General features: G+C 36.0%; 1 protein-coding gene across 3 annotated transcripts in view; it reads right to left on the bottom strand.

Moving 5' to 3' along the window:
* The window catches only part of Prex2 (phosphatidylinositol-3,4,5-trisphosphate dependent Rac exchange factor 2), a 262543-nt gene that overhangs the window by 79801 nt on the left and 158299 nt on the right, over positions 1-24443 (bottom strand). For all 3 annotated transcript variants that reach the window (XM_013071229.3, XM_004842082.3, XM_013071231.3), the window contains 8 exons: positions 21906-22128; positions 21189-21396; positions 12484-12663; positions 10340-10434; positions 9490-9572; positions 8696-8786; positions 7694-7822; positions 3809-3850 (listed from right to left, as the gene is read on the bottom strand). In XM_013071229.3, coding sequence (XP_012926683.2) covers positions 3809-3850; positions 7694-7822; positions 8696-8786; positions 9490-9572; positions 10340-10434; positions 12484-12663; positions 21189-21396; positions 21906-22128 — 1051 coding nt within the window. The remainder of the gene's footprint in view (positions 1-3808; positions 3851-7693; positions 7823-8695; positions 8787-9489; positions 9573-10339; positions 10435-12483; positions 12664-21188; positions 21397-21905; positions 22129-24443) is intronic.

The following is a 24443-nucleotide window of genomic DNA, read 5'->3' as shown; positions in this document are numbered from 1 at the left end:
TAAATATAACTGCCACATAAAAGTTATATCCATTCATTAATTCAAAATTTTAATAATGAATGCCCACAGATATTAAAGCTTGCATCAATTATTGGAGCTTTAGTGAAGTCTAAATTGGAGACTCAGCCATGTCTGCTCACAATAAAGTCACAGAGATACACAAACAAGATATCTTGGATCACAATGTCATTTAAATTTCAAACCAACATATTTTTAAATGAAAGGCACTTAATAAATCCTCAAGACTTCAGGAAGTGATATGCCTTTGGCACTTTTACTATTTTCAACAAACAGTAGATTACTTGTTTGCACAGACTTTAAAATACATGTATCTCAAGAGCTTTTTAAGAATTTTTAAACAAGTTATAATGTCATAGCAAATGATAAAGCTAAAAATTGTAGAATAAACAAGGTCTTGGATACATATCCCCACTTTGTATTTACAGCTTCTCAATGTACCCCTTCCCTTCATTCATCTCATAGTCTGGCATTAATCTTCAGAGCTGCAGTGAGAATATAATAAAACAATAGATCTGAAAGTAACCAGAACAAGGATGCACACACCTACTCTCTAAACTACACAGTACTGCTCAACAGTCGTCAAATATTAAACGCCCTGAGAGCCCATATTTTGTTTCTGAGCTCTGTCAGCAGGCCTATTCTTCCCCCTCCATCTAGCAAACTTTAAATTATTGCTCAAAACTCAACTTATTGAACTACTGACTCTTACTGAACTAATGCAATATTCTATCTCTCCCCTTGTGAAATTTCCTCTCTCCTCCAGGAAATAACCACAATTGGTTTCTGTTACCACAAACTTGGGGCATCCCTCTACCAGAGGGATAATTACACAACACTGTGAGAGTTCCTTTAAGCACTTATGTTCCTCTAGGGGCAACCCATGCACCAGAACCAGGAGAAGTAGAATATCTTGATTGGCAGCTCCTAGGTGTTTAGCAAAGTACATTTCTGTTATGTGTGGGTGGGCCATGAAGACATGACCTGAGCTTATATCAGTTCTCTGGCCGCTTTCACTCTGACATTGCTCCCCTGCTCTGCTTCCTGGATGGCCTTAGAGCCAGCAGACCATGGACTAAATCTTCTGAAACAGTGAGCTAAACAAGATTAAGTTGTAGGTCTCAGGTATTTTGTCCAACAACAGGAAAAATGACTAATACTAGGAGATGCAATATACCCTTTTCAAGTGAAGAACATAATTTCACAGCCAAATATATAGAATAACTTGGTTACTGTTTTAGCACCATCCTCTATATAAGTGGGAAAAGAAAATAAGCAAATGAAGTAGGAAAAAGAATCATAGTAGGAACAAAAAAAGGAGATGAAATCAAAGTAACCATCGCCCAGAAAAATCATTTGAATATTAATGAATAAAGCAAAGTATTCCAGGATTGCTTCTGGTATTGGCAAAACTAAGTTTGAATTTCAAAACTGCCACCAGCTGTTTTATTAACTTGCTCACTAAGACCTAATTTGTCTAAGCCTTGATACTCAAAACTGCACTGAATGAATGCCATGTAGTAGTTTGCATTTATGACTTATCTTGTTGCTGAGACAAAATACCTAAAGTTAAAGGAGGAAAAGTTTGTTTTGGCTCACAGTCTGTAGAGGTTTCAGTACATAGTCAGCTGGTTCCAAGATGGCAGAGGGGCACTGCAGAGGAGAAACAGTCCATGGCATGGCAAGGGCAGGCAGGAGGCAGCCAGCAGTGAAGTTGCAAGTAGCAAGCAGCAAGCAACAGAAGCAGCCCTCTTTCTGTTCCTTATACTCTATCCAAGCACATGCCCAGGGGTGGGTGCCACTCAGCTAGCATGAGGCACTCTTAATCCCAGCATCACACACCCTCAATCCAGCCACCTATGAAAAATCCCACCTATGACTACATGAGGCTTTGGGGGAACATCTAGACACAAGCTGTAACACTAGTTATTATTAATCTGCCTGAGTGTCAACTTATTTACCTTTAAAACTGTGAACACAATAATATTCTCATATAGAGTTTGCAAGGACCCAGTGAAATCCATGAAAATGGGGTCCTGGAAATATGTTAAATAAATGTATTAGTAAAGCTCAAAACTGTGAGATAATTTTATTTTTGTGATTGTAGATTCAAAAGTAAGGCAGAAACTTGTACAATTAAAGCAAAAATCAACCAACCAGCAGAAAATCCCTCTTGGTTAACTTAGCTTGTTTATCCATTTATAAGTGAAAATTTCCAAGTGTAGTAGATTGTAAAAGTGGTCACAAATTCTTCTCTATCTAGACCCTTGCAATATAATTTTGAGAATCTTGCCATCAAAATAAGAATCTCAAGGTAAGCAGGGTGATATATACCTATAGCCCTCACTATCCAAGATGCTGAGATAAGATGACCACAGGAACTGCAGGCCAGCCCAGGCAACACAGCGAGACCCCATCTCAAAGAAACAGCAGAATCCTTGACTCATCGATTTTCATCTAAATCTGCCAGTTATATGCCTTGGCCAACAGAGATGTTGAGCTCTTGCACACTCAAATCCACCTCATGAGTAAGCCCAGGCTAGCCTCACTGATGATGACAGGCATGTGGCCCAGTCAGCCTTGTACCCCAGTCATCAGCTATCCAGTCACTACATATGTGAGTGACGTCACCTAGGTAACCTATGCCTAGCCAATCTACCACCTGGCTGCAGATACATGGGAAAACCCAATCAGTGTCAACAAAACTTGGCACAGATCATCAGAACCAGTCAGATGACACTAGGCATATGAGGAATGTTAAATGCTTATTGTTTTAAGACACAAAGACTACAAGTATTTTTAAACATATCAAAAGCTAACTGAATAACAGGTTATTGTTCACCTTGTACTTTTGGATACAAATTCTTACCAAAATATAAAGGAATTATAATGGTACTTGTTTGTACATTTATATACACACATTTGAGAAACAGATTAAAATAAAAATATGCTTATCAACATATTTCCATCTCTTTGAATCTAAAGAAAAAAATATACAGCTACATAATAGTAAATTGTTCACTCTTATTGGATGGCATGTACTTGAGTTTTCCCAATCTCTATGATCTATATCCTTTTTAAATGCATCTTGTATAAAGATCTTGCTGAAATATATATTTTTTCCTTTTTCACTGAAATCATTTTTCATTCCTTCTTGCAACAGATATTTGTTGAATACTATGTGCAAACTATTATTTTAGACATTTCTTGGTGATCAAAATAGATACACTTCCTGCCTTTATAAGGCTGACATCCTATCATCTGTTACGTAGAGTTTGAGCAAGTCTTTTTTTTTTTTGGTACCAGGGATTGAACTTGGGACCTTGTGCTTGCGAGGCAGGCAGCAGAACCACTGAGCTAAATCCCCGGCCCTGATTAAGTCTTTAATTACCATTCAGTGTAATTTTTCACTGCTAATAGCTTTGCATATTACAATTGTTTTATATGAATGAGATTTGTAAAATGCTTTCCTACACTTTTACTCATAAAAATTAAGTCTGTATTGCAATAAATCATATTTGCACAATTAATTTTACCTAAATCTGTTCCCTTTCTAATGACACTGTTTAAATATTTTCATATTTTTACTAATAATTAAAAGTGAACATATACATTGTTTTTGTGAAAACTATGTAAGTAGTTTTTAAAATATTTAAGACTTTAGAAAAGGCAAGGATCATATATGCCCATTTATCTTTGTAAACAGCTGAAGGCATTGCCTTTATATTATTAGACTTCTAAGGTCCGGGACCATGATTGCTTCAAATAATAAATATATTGCAAATGTTACCTGAATATTCAAGAAGAGCTAGGAGTATTCTACACTTCACCTCTGCAAAGAAAGGAAGAAAGAAAAAAAAAAACTTCAGTTAATTTTTCACTTTTTCTGTGACCAACATCACATTTTAACTGGGTGATAAAAATGAGTCTGATGTTATTACATTAGGTAATAAAAATCCATTTATTTGACATGCTACTCTTGCCTGTTTATATAAATTTGTAAACCCTAAAACCAAAAAAAAATGCTTAAACCCTAAAACATCTTCCATTTCTGACTTAAATGAGATAATGAAACACCATTCAAATGATGAATATTCATTGCTCTGTTCAATGAATTAGACATCCATTTGCCCCCAAATGGTTAACAGTTCACTTTCAATAGGTAAATCTACAAACTTACAAACTTCCTTCTCTGAGTCCAATATTACAAATATTCTGAGAAACAAAAAGTTTAAACTGCACCCTATTCTAGAAAGGTTCACAAAAGAGTTAGAGAGACGAGTTAACTGATAAGAAGTGCTGGAAATACTTCAAGAGCATTAAATTTTATTTTTTAATTAAGTTTATTGGCACATTTTAGGTATACAATACAGTTACGTTCATCGTTGGGATCTTGTACCTGCACATGATGTATCTTGGTTCTTATTTTTTCCCCCTTCCCCTGCCCTCCCTTCACCCCCGCTTCCCTTCCCTATTTACAAAGACTTTGTTTCCATTTTTTCCCTTTTCTCATATTTTTTCTTTTCCCTTCTTTTCTTTCCCCTCCCCCTCCCACTTCCCCTGCTCCTTTAGACCTTTTCTTCCTATTTCACAATATCAATTATACATTTTGATCCTCATTTACACTTTTAGTTTTTCACACCAGAGAAACTATTCAGTATTTACACAAATGTATCCTATTTATTTCACTTAAGAGTATGGCCTCAATGTGCATCCACTTAGCTATAAATGTCTCTAGTTTCTCATTCTTTATGGCTAAGTAGTACTCCATTTTATAGAAAAACCACATCTTCTTTATTCAATCTCCAGTTGATGTGCATTTGGGCTGTTTCCAAGTTTTAGCAATGACAAACTGTGCCGCTATAAACATGGGTGTGCATATATCACTGTGGTATGATTCTTTTAATTCTTTGGGGAAGATCCCCAGCAGAGGCATAGCTGGGTCAAATGGGACTTCTAATCCTAGTTCTCTGAGGTATCTCCATACTGATTTCCACAGTGGTTGCACCAGTTAAGAGCATTAAATTTTACAAGCGAAGCTGGAAGAACAAAAAACATGTTGAACTAAGAGAAAACTGATCTGCTATAAATTTATGGCTTTAAAAACCTGCTAAATTACTTTGAGTCTCAACTGGCTCATTCATAAATGATGATAGTATCAATCTTACTACAAACTTTACAAGCCCGAGTAGAAAAAATAAATACAAATATATATTAAAACTGTTGTTATTCGAATCTAAACCTACTTGAAGCTGAGATAGAATACTAAGTAAGACTAGAAAGCATTTCATAAAAATTTGAAAATTTAGAGCATTAGGGAGAAGGCATAGAAAGTAAAAGTGGGACACAGTGCTAGCAAAGGAGTATACTGGAGAATAACTAACAAATATTAAATGATGTAGCACTGATTTTATGATGTCATCAAGACTGAGACTGCGACGCGATTAGAAACCCCCACTGAAATGTAGCTTGTCACATCAGGTTAACGAGCTCAGAGTTTTTAACAGAGAACCACTACAAGGCTCTGGGGCCGAGTACTGAAATCACGAACATACCTTAAGAAGATGAATATATTAATGGCATGTATGAATCAGAAAAGATGAAGACGGGGAGATGAGCCAGAAAATCATCATTATGATTGCAGTATTATGCAAAAGGCAGAAAATGAAGAACTATGTTTCAGGACACTAGGACAAATACAGAAAAAAAAGAAAAACTATGCAGCTGAAAAAAATGGGAGAGTTTGAAAGGACTATAACTTTTATAGGCAGCAAAGAGTTGAAAATGTGTTTATTAATGGTGATTGTGGGTTACTCAAGTAAAAATGTCTCCAATGATGCTAATATTCTCCATACACTCAACCAACTATGAGCAAGAGAGACACCAATATTCACCACCCATATCAGTCAGTCAGTATGGATGTATAGTTATCGTTGACAGCTGCCAATTCCAATTTGAGGTACAAAGAGTATAAAAGCAGGACCTGAGTTCAAAATATAAGGTTCTAAAAATAAATACTTATTAAAATATTAAGTTTTCTATCCTACATTGGAAGTTTATATCTTAAAGATAAAGTTCTTCACATACAATAAAAAAGGTTTAAGACTGCTTATTCCAAACTAATACCATATTTGCTCTAAAAACAAATGAATTTATTTCATCATTAACAAGAAAAATTCTGTGATGATAAGAACAACTGTAGTATTTACAACTTCTAGGAGTACTATGTTACTGGCATCTATTCAAGAATATTTACCTTTTACTTTGTAAAGTATATGCTCAATCTCCTAAACTTACCTGTCTTTTAAAATTACACTTATGATTTTTTGTATTTGTTATTTTGGTGAAGGTTAATTCAGAATTTTCACTAGATGTGATGTTATAAAGCTCAATAGGTAACCATGATATTAAGCCATAAAGTAAAAACAGAGGCAAGAAGGCCAGTTGTGAAGAACAAAAGTTTTCATCACATAATAGAACTGCTGTGATTTCTTTGGGGAAGTATTCTATACTTCTACCATCCTTTTCTCTACCAACCTGAAACAATATCTGGGCCATTATAACTGAGGATTTTTTTATGTACTTAAGACTTAGTAATCACAGAACATATGAATCATCCCTATCGTTTAATAAATGAGGAAGCTGAGGATAAAGGAGTTAAGTGACTTGCTCAGATTCCATCAGATATAAGGAACTGTTTTGTCAGTATAGTATATAGCTCTCTAATCTGCCCTAAAAATGTAGTTACTAGAGTTATGCTAATACCCAAATAACATACAAATGATTGAGGAATACAAATGTAAATAAAAGTATGATAGTTATCATTCATATTTCTCAACCTTAGTAATATCAACATTTGGGGCCAAATAATTCCATGTTGTGAAGGACTGCTGTATATATTACAGAAAGGTTAGCAGTATTCCTGGCAGTAGGAACCAGTGGCACATTCAGAACTGTGACAACCAAAAATATCTCCAGACGTTGCCAATCACTAACCTAATCACTGGGAAGAGAACTGCTAAATTAGACAATTTTTAAATTAGATGAGTTCCTCATTTCATATTTTGTACCATAATCACTGGGTACTCTCAATTTTCTACTGAATAACTCTGACCTCAAATAACATGCAATCAGACCCAGTGGAACTGTCCCCATGTTTTACATCTCCAATTTACAGGCTGCACCAATTATAGGATGGCATGTAAACAATGTCATGACGATAATCAACTATGACAAATACTTCTGAAAAAGAAACTTAAAAGCTAATGATGAAAAGTATGTAATTATTTTTATTCTCATACACATTTACAATTGACTTTTTAGACTTTCCAAAACATTAGGCCTCGTGTCTCTTGTGAATCCTTTGAAATTTTTCTATATCAGAAAAATATTAAAGGCCCTCCATATTCCATTTGTTTTTCCAAGTATCAGCCTTATTTTATTCACTGAGAATATTCTCCATGATACTCTCTAAAATGTTGTGATCCTTGGAACACAAGGTTCTGCAATTTTATTTCTTCTTTCCCTCCTCCTCCCTCACCCATTTAGTTCATTTTATTTTCTCACAAAATGAAACACTGCAAAAAGTAATGAGGCATTACCCACCTTTTGGTTTAATGGGTTTTAAAATGATTATTGCTGTTATCATACAATGTTCTTTGCTGTTCACACTGACCTTCAACAAATTTTCTGATGTTCTGAGCAAGAGCCTGGACACTGCTGGGAAGATTCCAGGGATCTTGCTTGATGTGAAGTCTTAACCTTTTTGGACAACTCAGCTTTGGTTCCATTTCTTGCTGAAATTCTGAATAAATACAGAAAAATCTTTCTTTGGTCTCAATCAATTCCCAAAGAGTTAAGCCCCTGGGCTTCAGAATTTTCTTTCTCATATTACTGTCATGCTAAAATAGTATCCTGATAGAAATTTCTTTAGCTAAATCATAGCAGAAAATTTGTTAAATTTTAAAAGTCGAATCTTAATATTATTTTCTTACAAATGTTTCAACAAAGAAGCAAATTTAGATGAGCACCATAAATATCCTAAACTAGATGTCAGAAAGTGTTAGCTACCTTTCCTGTTCTGTTTTGCTGTTCTGTTCACAAATTCATATTTGTAGTTTCTTTCCTCATCACTGGGATATAACCAAGTAGGCAGTATGCTTGGTTTCAGTAAAACTAACTTAATACTTATGTAACTTTAATTAACACACTTGTTTGGCCTGGTCCATGCACATACTAAACATTCTAAACTCGCAAAGAAAACTGAAAGGCTTAAAGGATCTATAATAAAAAAATCTATACGTTTTTGGTGTTGTGCTAGAGACTGAATACAGGGCTTTGCATATGCTAGGCAGGCTTTCTGCCACTGAGCTACATCCTCAGCCTTTTATCTTTTTAATTGCATTTTGAGGCAGGCTCTCACACTAAGTTGTACAGACTGGCCTAAAACTGGTGATCCTCCTGCCTCAGCATTCCAAGCAGCTAGAATCATAGTCATGCACCATGTCACCAAGCTACTGATTTTTTTAACATATTAAAAAATTATCAACATACAAGTAGTATTCTGTGAATTATGAAGTATGAAGAATCAGAATTTTTCCCTGTGTGATAATTTTGCTTCATGACTATATTATCTATTCTTTTGTTTCCTGATTTCTTTGTTAGTCTTAAACCTTACCTTGTAATCCTCGACCTGGTGTGAGATGCTTGGTTTGCTCAAAGGCTCTTACAACAGCCTGGCCTTTTAGGAGATTGGTAATTGAATCCACCTATGAACAGCAGATTTATGAGAATTACATTCTTCTCATAGTATATAATATATATTCCTAAAAGTAAGTCTCATCAAATACTTTTTCTCAAAGAAACAATTATTTTTGAAACTCTATATGCTTATGAAATCTATATTTAAATAAAACAGTGCAATAAACTTGCCTGCCTACCTGCAATGACAGTCCTTATTTTACCATACATTAATACAAAATATCAATGTACTTGATGAAAGACAACAAAAGACCACAAGCTATTTCAAAAAAGCTAAAACTTTTACTAGAGTCCTTTTCAAAGTGGTTAAATATTTCTACACTACAAACTTTATTTTTTAAATATGGAAAACACCAACATGAACATGAAGGCAATCTTGTACTTTTTGAAATTAGGAATAATGTAGAGCAAGAAAAGTCATAAAGTATTCTGAAAGTCCTCCCAACAAAAAACCCAAATGATCAAGAAACTATCTGTTTGTGTATAATGCTTTTTAATTTTCCAAGGACTGTAAAATACTTGACGTTCACAACAATCCTCTGAGTTGATTGATTGACCGAAGGAATTTTTGTTCTCCTTTTAAATGGAAAGGGGTGGAGCCACAGCTCCATACCTTTCCATTCTACTTTCAAGCTCTTTTGACTATGTCTCAGAAAGGGATTCCTGACAGTTTATTTTGTGAAAAAAGACCAACACCTTCCCCAGTCATACCTGGCTGAAGAGATGCTCAAGGCAACTGTGTATCCTGTCCTGTTTCTCATGAGAAATGCGAACACTTAGGGGAAGTTCATCACCTAGATGTAAAATAAACAAACCAACAACAACAAACTCATTCATTTCATGTTATGGTTAACATCTCAAAATAGTTTCATGTTAAATGAAATAATTAAACACAAGCCCTTATTCCATACTAATTCTTATGTTCAGAATAAGAATTGCCGAAGGTTGAATGGTGCTTAAGATGACTGAAAGCAGCGTCGCACAGAGCACTGCACTAACCCTCGCTACTGATTCTTCCAAATGGTCCATTTCCCTAATGGCTGAACAATTCAAACATATTGCATATTTAACATATAATATCTGCTTTTCTTGGGTGAAAAATATTTGTTCTTCACACACAAAATAAGATGTGTGCAAGCCATTTAGATCATCAGTGTTTTCTCCGGACTCCTCTCCCTTCTCCCATGTGTAAAAGGCTTGTTCCACTGCACCTGATGTCTTTTTAAAAACCCATAGTTTGAAACTTCACGATGCTGAATGTGTTTAATAAAATTTATTTCCTTATGAATTCTATAATTATAAATTCCTATAATTCTTCATAGTATCACAGAAAGATCAGAAAACACATCAGATAAAAATTAGTTTTCCTTTCTTTTTAATTCATTCTCTTTATAATTGATATTGGGAAATGGACTTTCTCAAGCACATTAAACTGAAATGCAGTATGTGTGGCCACCAAAAATGAGAAAAGGTAAGAATATATATGGATCAGAGAAATAATCCTCTAATGGAATCCTCGATAAGGGTAAGATCAGAGTGCACGTGCCGCCACCTAACGCACCTGAGTCCATTTCATCGCTGTGAAAATATGAGCTGCACTGGCTGCTGCAGATGCTCGTGAATGAGGCGGTGGAGTTCCTGTTGCTGTTGCAGTCGCTGAAAAGAATTCATTCCACATTACTTGAGTAAAGTATGTACCCAAGTCTCCTTGTTATTTCTTATTATGTACATTTATGTCCCCATTTTATTTATTAATGTTTCATAGAAAACTCTGAGGCAGACAAACCTGCCCAACTCAATTTATCTCATTTTAAAAAAATATTATTTTAAACTCAATCATTTCCATTTTCTTATATAAGTTATTCCTAAATGATTTTTTTTAAAAGTGTGATTATAAAACTAGGAGTCAGATCAAACATAAACATTTTCATACTCTTTCATAACAATAATTAGAGACAACGTTTCAATTTCTACCTTCCGACTCTTTCTGGTAGCTTAAATTATAACTTATTGGTTACATTATAGGCTCCCTTAAGGAGGTATCTTGTCTACTCCACCTGAGACCTCTGCACAGGGAAGAGCTCAATACTGATGAATGTCCAAGGACAGATGTTTAAAATATTTGTTTATGAATAGGGACATCATACAGATTTTAGAAATGGCACAGGAGATAAATTATTTTTTACCCCTCAGAATAACTAAAAAGGACTTAAATATAAATTTACATTTAAAATTTTTATCGTAGCCTAGTGGGAGACTGTGAGGGTAACTGTAATTATCTGATAAGTAGAACATGAGATAGAAAGTATTTTTAGACATATAATTTCCCACTGGTGAAAAATCAGATTTCTATTGAAAAGCATGGTGCTATCTTTCTAAGCTAAAAGTAAGTGAAATGGTAAAGGTAGTTAATCTGTACGATATATTCTTAAATCTCTAGGAATAATTAACTTTTGTGCATTTGTTAAAATCTTTCTTGGAAACAGAAATTAGGATACCAGAGTGACTAAGATACAAACTGTGAAGCCAGATCACCTAGCTGTGTAGACAAACTATACAGCTTCAATGAGCCTTCCCCTCTTTGTATGCACAATCAAATTACTATCAAAACTCACATGGGTTTGTAGTGAGGATTATTTGAAATCATCCTGCTCCCTCATATTTCTGCTAAAAATATATTTTAGTGGTAGAATATATGCTTAAAATGTGGCTTCAATTCCCAACACTAAAGTAAAAAAAAAGATATTTTTAATGCTAGCTGTTAGTTTGTATAACAATATCTCTGATAGGAGTAACATTAATTTAGTTAATATTTACACAATATCATTTCACTGTAAAATACTGCAGCAGACAAGAGTGAATAAGGTAGTTTTGCCTTTGATTAATATAAATGAAACACGAGGCACTGAAACTGCACACACAATGTAGGTGGCTGATCAGAACACTCCTCAATGAGCTTTCAATGATTCAAGGATTCAAAGAGAGGAAAAGCACTTTTGATGGAGGACGTTCAGTGGAGGAGGGCTCATATGAGAGCCTGGTAGGAAGATGACAACAGTTTGGAGTGAAGGTGCTAGGGGTTGAACTGTACCCCTTCACCCTATTCATATGTTGAGGTCTAACATTCAGTATCTCAAAATATGTCCTTGTTTGGGGATAGGGTCTTTACAGAAGTCTTAGAGTTAAAATGACATCATGAGGATGGGTTCTTAATCCGGTGCGACTACTCTTCTTATACGAAGGGAAACTTGGACACGACTAACATGCAGAAGGAAGGAGAGAGGTCTGGAACACATACACCCCTCAGAAGTAACCAACGTTGTCTACACATTGGTTCAGATTTCTGGCCTCTAGAATTATGACAATAAATTTCTGTTGTTAATAGAATAATGTTAATATAAGCATAATTTTCTTCTTTGCTACACATACCACAAATCTGTTCATAGAACAAGTCTCCCAAGTTAGGTCTACAGAACTAGAGAAAAAAACCATTTTTTCCAAGTTACTCAGATTATAAGAGGGAAGAATTTGAAAGATTATGTTGTCCCATCATGCTTTGCCTGATGTTGGTAACAACAGATAATTATTTTGAAAGAAAAATAAACAAAACCAACAACTGAAAAAACTTTTCAAGACCTCTATGAAAAATACAGAATCACATTTGACTTTTTTGACAAAATGAGGTTGAGAAAATTAATGAATTACCTGTAAGAGTCTCTGTTGCTGATGGTGTCATGACCCGAATCTTCCTGCTCATCTCCTGCCACATTAAAGCACACTCGTTTGCTGTTTCTTTCCCCCTTCTCATTGTCACTGTCTGTTGGTGTTATACACTCTGATCTCTTATGCTCCAATTTAGGAGAATTTGTTATAGAAGACAAAAGGCTGCAATGTGATATTAAAAAAAAAAGTACATATTTTCCAACTGTCTGCTACAGACAACTACCTCTTTTATTTAATAGGATAGGCTCAAAATGCTTCTAAAGTCCTTCCATGTTTCACATAGAATAAATATTCTCTAGTATAAAAAGTAGATCATAGAAAGTTCACTTTTTCTACTTAAAATAACTGATAGTAATAGCACACAATTTAGACCAGAAAACTATGTTCAAACCCTGGTCCTACCACTTTAGGACACTTATAAAATGAAAATAATAATATCTAGCCCACTAGATTGCTGTGAGAACCTTATCTCTGTCCTCTCACCATACCACCACCATTGCCATCACAGAGAATAAGTGATAAGTTTTAAAGTACTAATCGAATATTAGATGCCAACACTAGATGTCCTTTAGTATCTTGACTGGCTTACCGTCAAATATTAAACACCCAACTATCCACTGACTCATACCTTGGGTTTTTCTCAGTTCTTTATTTGATAAAAAGTATATCATACTGTCAATCACTTGTCCCTACTCACACAAATAGGAATCTTGGCCTTACTGACTTTAAGGTGTTAGGCAGAGTCGCATTCAGTGTGAGGACAGGAGGAGCCGAGAGCTCCTCCAATCTCACTGGCAACCTAGCCAGAACAAAATGACATGTAACTGTCCAAAGGAAGCACTCTTGGACTGGACTCAAGGCTAAAATGCCACATTCAGACTGAATTGGTGTAAAACCTGACAAACCTGTTGACTATGAGGAGGTAATTCTATCACTCTAGAGACGGAATATTTGACTATTAGAATTTCTATTAGAACTGTCTAACTCCCAATGAGGCACAATTGGATTTTTAGTCTTTATTACCAAATAGCATGCTATAAAACTTACAAGATGAATGAAACCATATTTAAACCAAGAGCCCATGTATGCTTTTAAAGCCAACAATAATCTCATTTACTAAATATCTATGACTTTCAGTTCCAACCAAGAGCACAAATCTTGACACTAAGTTTTCCACTGCAATAGGATGCTCCTTTTGTTATTATAGGGGTATCAAAATAGTTTATACATCTTATACATGCCCCATAATGTTAAACTCAATGTTGTGCATTGAATAAATTCTCATTAAGTGATTTCACTAATTAAACACATTTATTGTTCAATGTGTCCTTTGTTCGTAATGCTTTGAAATAGCAGTTTACAAAACACAAAATTCCCTACTACCTTGGAACATTCCTCTGGAAGGAGATAACACAAGTAAACTTTATACAGTGGAACTGAACTTAATTCCTTCCACGATTCTGTTCCCAAAATTTGTTCTACAAGTATGCCTGCAATTTGGTTGCAATCAGAATCATAGAATGAATTCTGCTACTAGAATCATAGAAAGAATTAAGTTCATGAACTGAGGTACCACTGTAGTAAATCATACGATAACAAGCGTTAAAGAGAAAAATGAACAGAAAGCGTGGAACTGGCGCTGGGAATGGGGCTCAGTGGTACCCTGGGTTCAATCTCCAGCAGTGCAGAACAAAGCAAAAAGCACAGAACTGAAATTTTATATAATATTGTCAGGGAAGTTCTCATTGTGAGGTGATATTTTGGCATTTCATGGTTTTTGGACACAGTAAAAACTGGAGGAGCTATGTTACATTGCTATGTTACAAGGCTCTGTGAAGATATTCAGTAACTGAAAGCTATGAATTATTTTAAACACAGTTTTTGTATTTGGAAAGATACTTTTATGTCGTGTAAGACAGATTGCATATTTATTCATTCCTTCCACCCAAGAGATTAAAACATTAGGCTAACTCCAATTATCCGAGCTCCATACTGCACAGACAGATAAACTCTGAATACTGAAGAGGAGAGATATGCAAGAGTTCTCATTTTGCAGGGAGTCCTCTGTGCTTATGTATATTTTAAATTAGAAGTCATGGGGCTAAGCATAAATAGTTTTTTCAAAGTTATAAAAATTGTATTCACAAGTTTGGTTTTCCCTTTAAACAGCTGCAATCATGCTTACAGCAACCTTATGGGAATATGTTTAAGCATACACTGTTTCTGCAACAATAAGGCCTCAGTCTGTAATATTTTGTTTCTGTGTGCAAAAAATGTTTTCCATTGTTTGTTCTCATATGCAATATTAAGCTACCTACTAATAATCCATGAATTAAAATACTAAGCAGCATGCTGTTCCATATCAATTTCCTCCAAATGGCATTAAGATCTCTGTGCATAGTATATTGCATCTACTTCTGATTTAAGATAGCACCATCCTTATCACACCTAACATTTATTGAGCACCTCTGCCAATCAGGACACCAAGTACTCAACAGGTAATAATTCATTGAGTCTTGATCCCCATTTTACAGGTGGGATGAGTGAGACACACTGTTACATACATACACTTTGTGAATTAAGCAGAAATTCCCTGCCTTGCATATACCTTACATATTCTGGAGGGAGTAGAGTGGTTATTAACATAGGCCCATTATTGGGAAGCACTCACAGGCATGGCTGCATGACTTGCAATAGCCAATGTAATGTGAGTGGACATGACACAGGTCACTTTAGGTAGAAGCTTCTATGGCAGTGCACAGTTTGCCTTGTTTCCGTCTCCTGACACGATAGTCAGAGACATCTCAGCTGAAGGGGCACATGCCCAGAACTCTGAGTGAGTACAGTGTGGATCAGAGATTATGGGGCCCAAGATGGACAGGGAGAATAATCTTGAAAGAAACAGGTGTTGTTTTACGTCTGTGAGACTTTCTGAGCTTCTGTGAACAATGAATGGGCTAAAAACCAGATATTGTAGACAAACCAGGAGATGTCTAGAGAAGAAAACCTTGTGTAGCTTGGGCAGAGGTGTAGCTACTATAATAGGATACTGGGCAGAGCTTTGCTATGGATACCCATCAGCTGACTCTTAGGTGCCCGGGAGGCCGGCCAGCCACACAGAACCAAGAAACAGAGGCTGCCAGGTGAGGGGCTCTCAGTGGCACTGAGGTGGTCAGTCACCTTCCAGAAACAGAGCTGGAGCTCAGTGCCATCAGTTTGGAGGGTGGTCAAGGGCAGATCGTGTAGGAACTTGTAGACCACAATAATACACTTGATATTATAGTCAGCCCTCCAGATCTGCGGGTTCCACACTCAAGGGTTCAACCAACTGTGGATTAGATACTGAGAAAAATAAACTACACCTATACTAAACATGTCCACTTTAAATTTTCATTATTCCCCAAACAATACAATAAACCACTATTTATACAACACTTATATTAAATTATGTATTATAAATAATCTGGAGATGATATATAGGAGAATGAACACAGCATAAAAGTGAATGTTCACAGGTTATGTGCAAATACCACATTATTTTATACAAGGGAATTGAGCCTCCTGGGATTTTTTTTATCTGTGGGATATCTTGTAACCAATCCTCTGTAGAAACCAAAGGACAGCTATAATCTCACAGCAATGTAACACCATTTAGTGGTTTTAAGCAGTGGACCAAACAATTCACTTTTATAGATCCTTATGGCATCTGTTGAATACAGAATGTATCAGAAAGACAGCTTGGAACTCCTTTGGTACTAGTGAGGGACAGTGGTGACTCAGTCTAGAGTGTAGAGCTCAACAGATTCTGAAGCATAATGGACAGAACCTGATACAGTATTAGAGGTGAAAGGAGAGGAAAGAAAAAGATCAAAGATGATACCTGGATTCTAGCTTGACAAATTGTAAGAGTTGGTGCATTATTAACAGAGAGGGGGAACCCTAAAGGTGAGGCAGAAGCAGTTTGAGTATACAGAAAATATAATTCAGTATTGGAAACAAATTTAAATTTGTGGTATTTGTGATACAACCCAGTGTTTCCTAATGCAAACTGAGGAACTTCAAGAATGAAGTAAGTCAATGCATATAATAGTGCAATGCTGCCTGGGTCAGAAGCACCTTTAACAGATGCTGGTTTTTCTGAAACTGTGCCCTCTATTTGTATATTCATGAGCAGCATGCTTGAGGAAACTTCAAAAGCTAATTCTACCACCAACACCACTAGTCCTATCTGTAACCCCCAAGTCACTAACCGTCTTCTGATGCAGTCTGCTCATTACTCAATCCTGGAGCATCCATCAGTTGCAAAATGAAATCTGTTTCCAAATTTCCTATGTTCACTAGCCCTCATTACTCTCTGATTCATTCATGGGAGAATACACACATCCTCTATTTAAAATCTCATCGAAGGTTTTGGACTACACATGAATTCTCTTTCCATTTATTTATTTCTAGTATTTAAGTGTGGTTAACCAGAAAATAACACATTCAAGGACAAATGTATTTAGCTTCTCAAAGTGAAATGGAAATCATAAAGCCTTGGCTATTTTGATAGTATCACTATATCTCATGCTACTGGACAACAAATTCATCTCTATCTTTGAATGTGAAGTTAAGTAGGCAGATTTAGCAAAATGCCTCTGTGTTAAAGGAAATTTTATTTATAGAAGAGTTCCCAAGTCTCTAGACTTCATGATAAGACAAGTTCCACATTAGGCCCTTCATAGGAATGAATGACTTCTAGAAAGGCTAGCGATGAGATCTTAGGAAGCAATTTCTCTTAAAACTTGGCAATGCATCTGAGGTCTGCATTTCCCCTCTGACCAAGAAAAATTACTGCCTGGTGAGAAAACTGTTAACTAGCTTTTTAGATAATTTGTTAAGCTTGACTGCATTGCAGCATCTCTGAATAGTAAGGGCAATGGCAAATCCAGGCATTTGGACAACTGCAATGTTTTTAAGTGACTATATTACAGATTGAATTATGTGGAACATGTTTCTATTTAGAATTAAATTATATGGTGTACACAGAAAAAAACAAGTTAGTTTTTCAACTATTTGCTCATTTCATGTCACTTTTCTAACAAATATGCAGAGCTGTGAACAGTCTTGTAGAGTAACAGAATGGGGAAATCGTAAGTGAAAAACAATCATTTTTAAGGAGTTTGAGATAACAAAATACCCAATCCTTTTATGCAATTAGTGTTTTAAATATAAACATTTTAAACCAAATAAAGGGACTTCCTTGGTTCAAATTTTTCTCTTCAGGTTTTTTTTTTTTACTTGAACCTTAAAAAAAAGGAAAGTCAATAAACTAACAAAGAACAAGGCTGGATAATGACCAAGCAAGGTTGGACAATTGATGCACTAGAGCTGTGATGGCAAAGCTCTTATGATACAAATAGCCCACTGTGGCACACATGCCGTAGGTTCGCTAACACTGCACTAGAAGCTGAGTCTCTGAAGCAGTATAAGCAGTATAAGCATGTGCATATCAATAATTCTGCCACTGACAAAGGACTCAGTAATACTGAGGATAACAATTTGGCCTGACGGGAAATACAAGATTAGTCCAGATGTTCTCCTAAAAAATCCTTTTGAGAGCTGACATCTACAGTTCAATGTTATTTATGATTCTTCTCTATACTTCTTACCTACCTAAAGGGGAAAAGAATTGGCTTCTAAATTAGAATCATCATGTAATAGAACCCTATTTACTGGGCTGGAGATGCGGCTGAGCAGTAGAGTGCTTGCCTAGCCTGTGCGAGGGCCTGGGTTCCATCCCAAGAACTGCAAATAACAAAAATAAAAACAAAACCTTCCTATTTATTAAATAAAGTAAAACAGAATGACATAAAATAGAAACTTCTCTGTCACAGGGTTTCCAAGATAATTCGAAGTACCGTGTAACTGCTTAAAAATAATCTCAGGCTCATTCAGCAACTTCAGGCTGCTCAGTTCATCTCTAATGGGGAAGTCTCAGTTTCATGTATAAAATGTGATAAGTAACTTTTAAAAACCAACACCGGCAAGCTGGGCGTGGTAGCACACGCCTGTAATCCCAGCACTCAAGAGGCTGAGGCAGGAGGTTCCCCATGAGTTTGAGGCCAGCCTGGGCTACCTAGTTCAAGGCCAGCCTGAATGACATACCAAAACCCTGTTTCAAAAAACAAACAAACAAACAGAACCTTAAAAACCAATTCTTCCCTCACGATGTATTTACTATGTACTGGCAACAGGTACTAATATAAAAAATTTTAAAAACTAGTTCATTAGACTAAGGAAAACAGAGTTTTAATTCTAAATTATCCATAAAACTTAATAAAACATAAAAATACGAACTTTTAAAATATGCACAATATGGCAATTTTTTATCTCTCAATTTCAAAGATATATAAAATAGGACAGTATGTCAATTATGACTTCATTAGTGCCTAGTTTCAACAAAACTGTGGAGTAAGTTCTAAATATTTCGTATCTAAACTGAACTGTCCATGAAACTATGGGATGATATGCGTGTGTGTGTGTGAGGTAAATAATCCCTATCTGCTATCAATGCAAATCAACAACTCCATATAGATAGTAAATAATAAAAATAGGATAATAGTATGTACATCATTTTCAGAATCTACTACTTTTGAATATATTTAATAATTTCTAACTCTTGAATGGATGAGTAAGCACATTATCAGACACTATGCTGATTGTTTTACATTTAATTTCTATAATTTTCACCACAAAACTTGAAATTCATTACTATTATTTACCTACTTCTATAAATGAGAAACAGCTATCCCAAAGTCATGATTTTTGATGGTACCGAGCTACTTTGACAAGATGTGGAAGAACCATAATCTTATACCAGGATACGACAAATCATTTTACAAAGATCAGGCAATTCTCCAACTTCCAAATTCTTAAATAAAAATTACAGTTGATCTAGTTAGAAATGTGTTTATTAACTGCCTCCATCTTATCTTGGTTAAAACTTCCACATTACTAGTCATGATATTCAGACTACTTTTTAGTAGATAATTACTCAATCAAAACTGAATAAAGTACTAGTTGTGGATGTATATCTTTTTCAACTTACTCATTTAACAAGTACTCATCTATCAAGAGATACTATGAAAGATATGAAGCATAACAGATGTACACTACAATAGTGCCCTGAACTATTTTTCAAAAGTCACACTTTCTAATGCAGAAACAACTCCAGACATGCTCAGGTACCTCATCTTTGACAAAGGAGCCAACTACCCTCACTGGAGGAAAGATAGCCTGTTTAATAAATGATGTTGGAAAAAGTGGATTTCAACCTGCCAAAGATTAAAACTACACCCATATCTATCACCATGCACTAAACTAAGATCAAAGTGGATTAAAGATCTAAATATTGAGACAGAAACACTAAACTTGCTGGAAGATAAGTTAGGTAGAACTCTTGAAGACATTGGCATAGGAAAAGACTTTATGAACAAAACCTCAGTAGCACAGACACTAGCACAAAGAATCAACAAATGGGATCTCATCTTATTAAAAAGCTTCTGCACTGCAAGAGAAACCACCAACAGAGCTAAGAAACAACCTAAAATGTGGGGAAAAAATTTTAGCGGCTGTACTTCAGACAAAGGGCTACTATCTAGAATATAAAAAGAACTGAAAAATATCAGACCCCCAAATTTAAAGACCCAATTCAAAACTGGGCAACTGAAATGAACAGACATTTCTCAGACAAAGCAGTAAAAGCAGTAAATAAATATATGGAAAAATGTTCAACATCACTGGTCATTTGAGAGATCCAGATGAAAACAACACTAAGATTCCACCTCACCCCAGAAAGAATGGCTGCTATCAAGAAATCAACCAATAACAAATGCTGGTGCAGGTGTGAGGAGAAAGGAACACTTCTCCATTGTTGGTGCGAGTGCAGACTCGTGCAACCACTGTGGAAATCAGTATGGAGATACCTCAAAGAACCAACACTAGAGGTCCCATTTGACCCAGCTATTCCCCTGCTGGGGATCTTCCCCAAAGAATTAAGAGAATCATACCACAGTGCTATCTGTGCACCCATGTTTATAGCAGCACAGTTCGTAATAGCTAAAGCTTGGAAACAGCCCAAGTGCCCATCAACTGGAAACTGGATAAAGAAGATGTGTTTTTTTTATAAAATGGAGTACTACTCAGCCATAAAGAATGAGAAACTAGAGACATTTATAGCTAAATGGATACATATTGAGGCCATATTCTTAAGTGAAATAAATAGGACACACATGTGTAAATACTAAATAGCTTCTCTGGTGTGAGAAACTGAAAGTGTAAATAAGGATTAAAATAATTAAAATGAATAATTGATAATTTGAAACAGGAAGAAAAGTCCAAAGGGGTAGGGAAAGTTGGAAGGGAAGGGAAAAGGTAAGAAGGGAAAGGAAAAATTATGAGAAAAGGAAAAAATGGAAATAAAGTGTTTGTAAATAGGGAAGGTGGAGGGGGGTGAAGGGAGGACAGGGAATGGGGAAAAAATAAGAACCAAGATAGATCATGTACAGGTTCAAGCACCCAATGATAAATGTAAACATATCGTATACCGAAAATGTACCAATAAAACAATTTAAGCAAAAAAAAAAAAGTCACCCTTTCTACAGTTATTTTATTAGGTAAATGTAAAAGTATAACAAAATACTCACTCATCGATTTGACAAACACACATCTCCACCTCTTTCAATGCAGTCTGAAGTTTGCCCAGCAGTTTCTGATAGATATCTTGAGTCTCTAAGTCTTCTTCTTTTAACAAATACCGGAGACCGTGGCCACCTTGCTGTCCCAGAGACAGACCCGAGGGGGCTGCCATGGTTGTAATTGTATGCTGAATGTACACCATAGGGCTCAGTTTCCCTGAAGAATTAAACACACTCTGTTAAAAATCACATTCCATAGCTGTGATACCAGTATCACAGCTGCCTAGTCCTGTATATTTTAGATGTCCAAGCTTATATAAAATACAATGCCAATCCAGAGCTGAATTTAATTCAGAATTAAAGTTTGTGGAGAATTGTAATTAAAATCTACAACTAGTTCAATCCCTTGTCCTCTGTAATGGTGAAGAATGGCACTTCACATCCTTTGATATTTTTCTCTAAGTTATAGGGTCATTTCATATTACTGGCTTTCACAGCAGATGAGGTGTGCCTATCATAAATACAAGGAAGGCCAAAAAAAAAAAAAAAAAAAAGCCCTTCCTAAAAGGAACATAATGAAAATGCTCAACTCTATTTTCATTCTGCAGATGCTTAAAGGTAGGCTTGCTTGCAAACCAGGAATCTATCAAATTTTAAGGGGCAGGAATAGCTGCAATTGCCTAAATTACTTTGTATGATTTGATAACATTTCAAAAGCTAACATACCTTGATCAGAAGATTTATTTTCTTTATCATGAGAATTATGTTTCCTATTATCCAACTGAACACCAAAGGCACTCCCTAGGGAGGTTGATGTTTTAGGATAAGAAACTTCCATCACATTGATATGGCAGTTGGTAGGGCAGAAATCACTGCTGTGCAATGGAGAGATTTTAGATTTGGCTTGTTTAAAGGTGGGCCAGGATCTGTTCTTCAGCACACGAGAGAACTGCAAATTAAAGAAGAAATAAAAAGTACTTGAATACACAATAATAACACAAACATTTCACCTGCATTGTTCGTAACAAAATCAACAGAAAATTAAATCATGTCAACTGACACAAGTGAAATAAATTAAAAGTTTTTAGAAATTAAATTTTTATTTCAAAATGCAAACTCTTTTTTTCATGGTACTAGATTGAAACCAAGCCCTTGGCTCTGAATTACATCACCACACACACCCCCAAACCAACACACATACATCATTTTTTTAATCTTTTATTTTGAGATGGAGTCTTTCTAAGTTGCCCAGGCTGGGCTAAAACATTTGCCTCCTGCCTCAGCCTCCCAGAGTTCTGGGATTACAGGTGTGTGCCAGAAGATCCAACTACCCCAACAATAAAGCAAAATAACAGAAGCAAAAAGTACATATTATTTAGTAGTTGAGAGAGTGTAATAAAGAAAACAGCATTCGAGGGTACCAGGATAGGAAGCAGATCTTAAAAACAAGGCAAGATAACAAAGCAATATAGATATCAAGTCAAGAGTAGGAGAAGAAGGTAATATTTCAAATATTATTAGAAAGCCGACCCAAAGCATGGTTCTGTATCCAGGCCAGAAAGTCAGGTATGGTGGTGTTGACCCAGAATGAAAGGATAATTGTACTTCCCATACCTCCTCTAATCATAAATGAGATCTTGGGTCAGAATCAACTTGAAGACTAGTTTTGATGCCACAGACAATAAAGTGATACTGAAATGATTTATGACTTCCAAGGGTAGCTGCTCCATTAGTTCAAACCTTGCAATGGGGTTTTCCATTCAAATCCTTCTACACAGTTGCCCAAAATTTGATCTTCACCCAGTTTATCCATATAACTATATATAACATATATAACATGTATATATACGTATATATAAACAAACATATGACTTTCTCATAGTTTCTCTCATATATTATCTATCTACTCACTGTGCCTTTGTACTAGAATTTTCTCCTTCCTTCACTGCCAAACTTGTTCCTGTGCATCTTTAGAATCTAGCAAATCATCATGTGGCCTTCCCTGAGTCCTAAACCAGGTTCCACTTTCCTAGTTATATGCTACATTATAGCACACTGTAATTTTCTTTATCATTATAAATAATTTCTTGTCTTTTGCTCACCTGGTGGATGTCAAGCATCATAATGGTAATAAGCACAGCTGTCTGTGTATTATAAACAGATGTCACATAGAGTTAAACTGAACCTTAGTCTCAAAAGCAAAGGACTGAGAGACCTTGGCTACTTTGGAGTGAGGTGCAGCTAGCAGAGTGACAAATAAAATGTAAGGCAAATCAGTATCTTGTACTATTCTTAGTAAGAGAGGGGAAAATGTAGTAAGTCAACTGTATAATGTGAGAAGACGATAAATATAATTGAAACAAAATAGAGCAGAGTGAACGGGTTGGAGCTTCAGGGACGAAGCGAAGACTGGATGGCCAGTTGTAACTGAGTAGTCAGGGAAGACCTCCCTGAAGGGTTGTCATTTAGGCAAAATCTCAAAGGAAGGGGAAGAGTAAGGAATGTGGATATCTAGACAGAAGCATCTGATGGGCAGAAGAGCTAGTGCAAAAGCCCCAGGGTGGGTGTGTTCAAGGAATACCACAGAGCAGATGGTAAATGGGAAGGCAAAGGGCCAGAGCAACGGAGAGGTACATGGTATAGGGAGGCACACATTCTGTGGGATCTGGCAGGCCTTAACAAACTGGGTGGGCACAGGTGGGAGCAGGGACAATTTACAGGAGAAAGATGACAATGGCTCACCCTAGACCATGAGTGACAAGAAGCAGGGAGAAAAGGCTGCGCAGTCTGCAGGTAAAGACAAAAGAATGCAAGAGAAACAGGATGGAAAATGTATTCAGTGGCAGAATGCATATAAACCTGAGGCAGACAAGACAACAGGCAGGACACACTGCAGAGGGTAGAATCAGGAATTGCCACCAACAAGAAAGGACAAGAGCCAGGCACTTGTATTGCTACAGAGAATTTCTAAAGAAAGGTTCAAGGTCAATTGCGTCAGGTGCTATGAAGATAAAGAATACAATGAAGACTGTGATTAGGCTTTGAAAAAATATAGCCATTAAGATACACAGCAGGGACATGGGACCAACTGGAGTGTACTGAGGAGAAGGTAACTGAGACATAGGTTCTGACAGTAGGTACAGAGAGCTCTTTTCAGGAAAGAGGTCAAAGAAATGGAACACTAGGTAGAGAAGAGTGTGGTGGGCAATGTATAATAAATGATACAAAGAAATAGTGTAAAGGAATATTTGCACATTGACAAGA

The sequence above is a fragment of the Heterocephalus glaber genome, unplaced genomic scaffold (genome assembly GCF_053883595.1).
Source record: "Heterocephalus glaber isolate CG9 unplaced genomic scaffold, H.glaber_assembly_v1.0 deba00001553, whole genome shotgun sequence".
Classification (NCBI taxonomy): Eukaryota; Metazoa; Chordata; class Mammalia; order Rodentia; family Bathyergidae; genus Heterocephalus; species Heterocephalus glaber.
Note: the sequence above shows the minus strand (reverse complement) of the source record. Positions and strands in the feature narration are given on the sequence as shown.